The sequence below is a fragment of the Salvelinus sp. IW2-2015 genome, unplaced genomic scaffold, assembly GCF_002910315.2.
Source record: "Salvelinus sp. IW2-2015 unplaced genomic scaffold, ASM291031v2 Un_scaffold1295, whole genome shotgun sequence".
NCBI classification, from domain to species: Eukaryota; Metazoa; Chordata; class Actinopteri; order Salmoniformes; family Salmonidae; genus Salvelinus; species Salvelinus sp. IW2-2015.
The window spans coordinates 320876-327041 of NW_019942823.1; the positions used below are offsets into that span (position 1 = coordinate 320876).

Here is a 6166-nt window from a genome sequence, read left to right on the forward strand (position 1 = left end):
AAATTCCATCCAAACAAAGACCCCAGGCACAAGGCCCCAGAAGCACGAAGGGCCCCAGCCACACAGATTCCATCCAAATATTTGCTAAGAGTACCAAGCACCCCACTGGCGATCACCAAGAACCCGCAACCATCAGGCACAAGGAACCCAGCCCACAATGAGGAAGATCCCAATCTACAAGGCCCACAGCATCCAAGGACCCCAAAAGGGCACCCCGAACAGCCCCAATACAAGAGGATTTCCGCCAGCCAGCAAGAGACCCACAGCCAGCCCCAAGACACCAGCACAAGAACACCAGACCACAAGGGGCCTTCCACAGGACCACCAAGGCCCCAGCCACAAGACCCCAGGCACATAGGGCCCCAGGCCACCAAGACCCCAGCAGCACGAAAGGCGCGCAGGCACAGCCCGCAAGCCATCTCCAAAAATTCAACCATCCACAAGCCCCGAAGGGGCACAAAAGAGACCCCAGGCAACAAACCCCACCAAAAGGGCCCAAGCCACAAGCCCAGCCACAAACGCAAGCAGATCAGAAGAGCACCAGCCACTAAAGGACCCTCCCACCCGACCACACACGAAGACCCACCAGCCATACAAGCAGCCCCAGTTCACCTCGTCACACAAGAGAACCCCCAGCCCACAAGGCACCCAACCGGCACAGCCCCCATGCCATCAAGAATCCCCCAGGCACAAAAGGTGGCCCGGCCCGCAGGCAACAAAGACCCCAGCCACAAGAGCCAGGACTAGCACAATGGCCCCAAGGCGCTCACCAAAGCACCCCGCCAAACATAATTGCGTCCTCTAGACAACTCGAGAGCCCGAACGCTCCAGCCAGCCACCAAGGCCGACATACCGCAGCCACCGAAAGGACATCCCGGCATGCCAACACCGAGCGAGCCCGCAGCCCCGAAGGCACACACAAGCCAACATAAAATCACCATACACTCGACAAAAAAATCCCAGAGACTCAAGCACAAGTCCCCAGGCCGACAAGTATCTGCCCAAATATCCAACAAAATACCCGACGGCACAAAACTACCCCTTCAGATGGACCTTCCTGCCCTCTAGCTCTGTCTCTGATTGTCCCCCTGGAGTTCCTACTAGACTCTGCTCATATCGCCTCAGCCCACTTCAACAGCCCAGCACATCAACGAAGCACCCATGCAAGCCATCACGAGCGCTCTCTGTCAGAAAGCGCAATCGAGAGCAATGCGCCGATAAACCACAACACGAGCCTCGCAGTCACATGAAAGACCCCAGCCACATACGCCCAACCTACAGCTTAGATATGTAGTCGCACTCACTGATAGGCCCCCCTCAGATGCATACATGAAAGTGCACCTCACACAGAAGAACACCAAAAGGTCGCCCAGCCACAAATAATTCCATCCACCAAAGAAGGCATGGCACAGCCCATAGGCTTAGCTAACGACACCCTAGGCGAACAAACATATGCACCTCCAGCCGGAGCATTATAGCCTAGATACAACCCAGTTTGCGATCACAATGCCCCAAGACACAGACCCCAGCAGACAAAGAACGAGCAGCCACACCAGAATCGTCTCCAGCCACAATCCCAAGCCACAATGACGCCAGCACAAGACCACCAGCCACAAGCCCCAGCAGCCAAGGCCCCAGCCACAAGACCCCAGGCACAAGGCCCAGCACGAAGACCACACAAACCCCAGGCACAAGCCCCAGGCCACAAGGCCCCAAGCCAACAAAAGTTCCATCCACAAGACCCACACCAAAGCCCCAGCACAAGCAGCCCCGAGCCCCACAAGGCCCACCACAAGCCCCAGCCACAATCCCCAGCCACAAGACCCCAGCCACAAAGACCCCAGCAACAAAGAACGGCATCCACAAGGCCCCAGCCACAAGCCCCAAGCCACAAGACCCCAGCCACAAGACCCCAGCAACAAAATTCCCATCCACAAGCCCGCACAACCCACAAGACCCCAGACACAAGGCCCAGCCACAAGGCCCCAGCCACAAGGCCCCAGCACATCCAGACAGAATCTCCATCACAAGGCCCCAGGCACAAGACCCCAGGCATCATAGGACCCCCGAGGCCACAAAAGTCCCATCTTACAACCGGCGTTGGCCATGAAGATCCAAGCGCCAGTGCAACAGAGACGCCAGCCAAAGAACCCCCAGCCACAAGACCCCAGCCACAAAGACCCCAGGCAACAATACACCAGCACAAGCCCAAGCCCAGGCACAAGCGCGCCCGAGCCACAAGACCCCAGGCACAGCCCAGCACAAGACCCCCAGCCACGAAGACCCCACGGCACAAGGCCCAGGCCAGCCCGAGCCACAAAAATTCCATCACAATGGCCCCAGGGCACTAAGACCCCAGGCAACAAGACCCCCAGCACAGGCCCAGCCACCAAGACCCAGCAGCACAAGACGCCAAGCCACAAGACCCCAGCCACAGACAGCAAGACCCCAGCCACAAGACCCCAGCCACAACCCCAGGCACAAGGCGCCCAGCCACAGAACCTACCCAGCACAAGCCCCAGCCAACAAGACCCCAGCCACGAGACCCAGGCACAAGCCCCAGCCACAAGACCCCAGCCACAAAGCCCCAGCCACACAGCCCCAGCCACAAAAATTCCCAGCCACAAGGCCCCATTCCAACAAGGCCCGAGCCACAAGGCCCCAGGCCACCAAAGCTCCCATCCACCAAAATCCGCAGCCACGAAGCGCCGCCCAAGCCCTAATCAAAATTCCCTCCCCAATCCCAGCCCCCTGGACAAAATCCATCTACAAGGCCCCAGTCGACACAATATCCAGCCCCGCCGACAAGGTCCCCCTAGCCACGAAGACCCCATGCATGGCTACCAGGAGACCCGCCCAGCAACAAAACTGAACTGCCCATCCCTAAGGCCCCCAGCCGCCACACCACAGGCGCCCCTAGTGCACAAGGTCTATGTAAGCGCTGGCGTCGTGGCCGCAGCCTAAAACGCCAGAAGAATTCTTGTGTCCATGGCCACTATAGACCTCCCGAGCATTCTAAGTGCCTGCCCACGGCATCTGACTGGGGGCCCCCTCTGTTGTGCCTGGGGACCTTGTGAGTGGATGGAATTTTTGGCTGGCGCCCTTGCTGCCTGGCCGAAGCGCCCCTTGATACTCCAATCCACAAGGCACCTGCCCAGCACAAGACCCCGAGCACCGAAGATACGAACGGCGACCACAAGAATCCCCCATCTACCCAGAGGGCCCCAGACACACCGAAGAGCCCCAGCACAAGACCGCCCGTCGGAGGCCACAAGATGCGGCCGCGAGCCAACGAAGGACGGCCCAGTCCACAAAGCTTTGACCCTTCAGCACAAGACAGCTAGCTCCTATACATAGGCCCCGACTGGCACCTAGGCCCCACCACAAGACCCCAGCCACAAGGCCCCAGCACAAACCCCAGCCACAAAGGACCCCAGCACAAGGCCCTCAGGCACAAGGCACCCAGCCACAACCCCCCAGCCACAAAATTTCCATCCACAATGACCCCAGGCACAATACCCCAGGCGACAAACCCCACCACCAAAGGCCCCAACCACAAGGCCCCAGCCACAAGACGCCAAGCACAAGCCCAAGCCACAAGACCCCCAGGCACCAAGGACCCCAACTGGGATTTTGTGGCTGGGGCCTTGTGGCCGGGGCCTTGTGGCCGGGGCCTTGTGGCCGGGGCCTTGTGGCCGGGGCCTTGTGGCTGGGGTGTGGAGCAGTCAGTGTGTCAGGCAGGACACGTCACAGGGACTGTTTGTGGTGTTGTCATCATCATTAGGCTCTAAAATGGCCGTGGCTGTGACTGTAGGGCCTGCCTGCCTGCAGAGGGAGAGGCTCCACAGTCTGAGCAGGGCAGACTGACTCCATGCCTGCTTATCCTGAGGAATCACTCAAACACTATCTCACTGTACAGAAAGAGGGTCCGGGACAGAAAAATATTGTATCTGACACAAGGCCGTGGCCCTAAATATTTAGTGTGCGTGCGTGCGTGCGTGCGTGCGTGCGTGCGTGTGTGCGCGTGTGTGTGTGTGTGTGGGCTAACATTTTCTCTCCTCTCTCCCTTTCCAGGGAAATTCTCCCCCAGTGGTGGTGAACACTGACACACTTGACGGCTCCCCCTACGTAAGGATCGTTATTTACTGCAGAGCACTGGTTGATTGGTCATCATCCTTCACAATCCTCATCCCATAATATGTTAAATAATGCCACTTTAATAATGTTTACATATATTACATTACTCATATCACATGTACTGTATATACTGTATTTTATACCATCTACTGCACCTTGCCTATGCCGCTCGGCCATCGCTCATCCATATACTTATATACTTATATGTATTCTCATTCACCCATTTAGATTTGTGTGTATTAGGTAGTTGTTGGGGAATTGTTAGATTACTTGTTAGATATTGGGGCGGTAGGGTAGCCTAGTGGTTAGAGCGTTGGACTAGTAACCGAAAGGTTGCAAGTTCAAATCCCCGAGCTGACAAGGTACAAATCTGTCGTTCTGCCCCTGAACAATGCAGTTAACCCACTGTTCCTAGGCYGTCATTGTAAATAACTGACTTGCCTAGTTAAATAGTTCTTAACTGACTTGCCTAGTTAAATAAATGTTTAAAAAACTTACTGCACTGTCGGAACTAGAAGCACAAGCATTTCGCTAACATCCGCTAACCATGTGTTTGTGACCAATTTGATAGACTTTATAATCACTCATGGAAAGTGTGCTGGCACTGTGTCTTCCTCACAGGTCAACGGGACAGAGGGGGAAATTGAGTATGAAGAGATTACACTGGAAAGAGTGAGTGTCTTTTCAACAGATAACTGGAATGCTGCCAACATGGTGTGAAAGCCTTAATACCACCATCCCACAACCAATCAGGGACAGTCACATTAAAATGTATGTCATCTAGTACAGTTTGGTCTGTAATAGTCACCAGGTTTGATACTGTACATTATGGTGTGTGTTCAGGGTAACTCAGGCCTGGGCTTCAGTATAGCTGGGGGGACAGATAACCCTCATGTTGGTGATGACCCCAGCATCTTCATCACCAAGATCATCCCTGGAGGAGCTGCGGCCCAGGACGGACGGTTGAGGTACGCCACTAACTAACTACTGTACCTAACGCAGCTGACATCCTCACCTCTTCACCCCCCTCAAGTTGTCAATCCCAACCTTGACTCTCAGTGTACATACATTCACAGGCTGCATTCACTCAGTCAGCCAGACAGACACTTTTCACCACTGATCCCACCCATCACAGAGGAGCTGCCTAAATATAGTCCTCCCCCCTCCCTTTGTTCCCTCCTCTTCACCCTACCCAGACCCTCAGTACCACACTCCACCATCCATCTCTGTGTCAGCCTTGGACTAGGGGCTGGTCCAGACTCCCACTCTCTCCCTCACAGGCCTGTCCATTACTGAAGGAATTTAACATGGCATTTAAAGAGCACATTTGGGATTGTAAAAGGTATCAGAGGAGATGAATATTACAGATCTACCACATCCCTCATGGCTGGCTGGACTACCACCATCCAAATCACACGTATCCTTACTCATACAGTTGATATTTCTCTGAATGTTATAGAAAATTCTGTAGCTTTGAATGTAACAAAAGACAGTTTGAGAGTCAATAAAATGTTTTGAAATATGCCTCTAATGTAAATATTTAGCCGTGTAAATTTAGTGTGTTCCTCAAATGAAGCAAGATGGTATTTAAAAAGCAGTGTTTTCATGGTGGGTGATTATGCAAAGGCAGGTGTCAGAATGTAACTTTAGGAGCAGGTGACGTAATGGACAAGGTCATAACAATGTCATGTCCTGAATATTAATGAGCACCAAGGTTTTGAAAAATGTGAATCACATTATGGTGCTTGAAAAGCCTTGTCTGCTATGTATCAACATACTCTGAGGACCTCAAAATGAGCTGACGCTGAGCCATAGGGGTGGTGGACTGACTGGCTGACTGACTGACTGACTGATCCATAGGGCTGGTGGACTGACTGACTGACTGAGCGATCAAGCTGGTGGACTGACTGACTGACTGACTGGCTGACTCACTGACTAACTGGCTGACTCACTAACTGACTCACTGGCTGACTGGCTGACTCACTGACTGACTCACTGGCTGACTGACTGACTGACTGGCTGACTCACT

General features: G+C 54.1%; 1 protein-coding gene across 1 annotated transcript in view; it reads left to right on the forward strand.

The window, feature by feature from the left end:
* The window catches only part of LOC112070333 (discs large homolog 1-like protein), a gene marked incomplete at its 3' end in the record, with an annotated part of 85229 nt that overhangs the window by 64911 nt on the left and 14152 nt on the right, over positions 1 to 6166 (forward strand). Inside the window, exons 4-6 of the mRNA XM_024137750.2 lie at positions 4075 to 4128; positions 4759 to 4809; positions 4981 to 5105. Coding sequence (XP_023993518.1) covers positions 4075 to 4128; positions 4759 to 4809; positions 4981 to 5105 — 230 coding nt within the window. The remainder of the gene's footprint in view (positions 1 to 4074; positions 4129 to 4758; positions 4810 to 4980; positions 5106 to 6166) is intronic.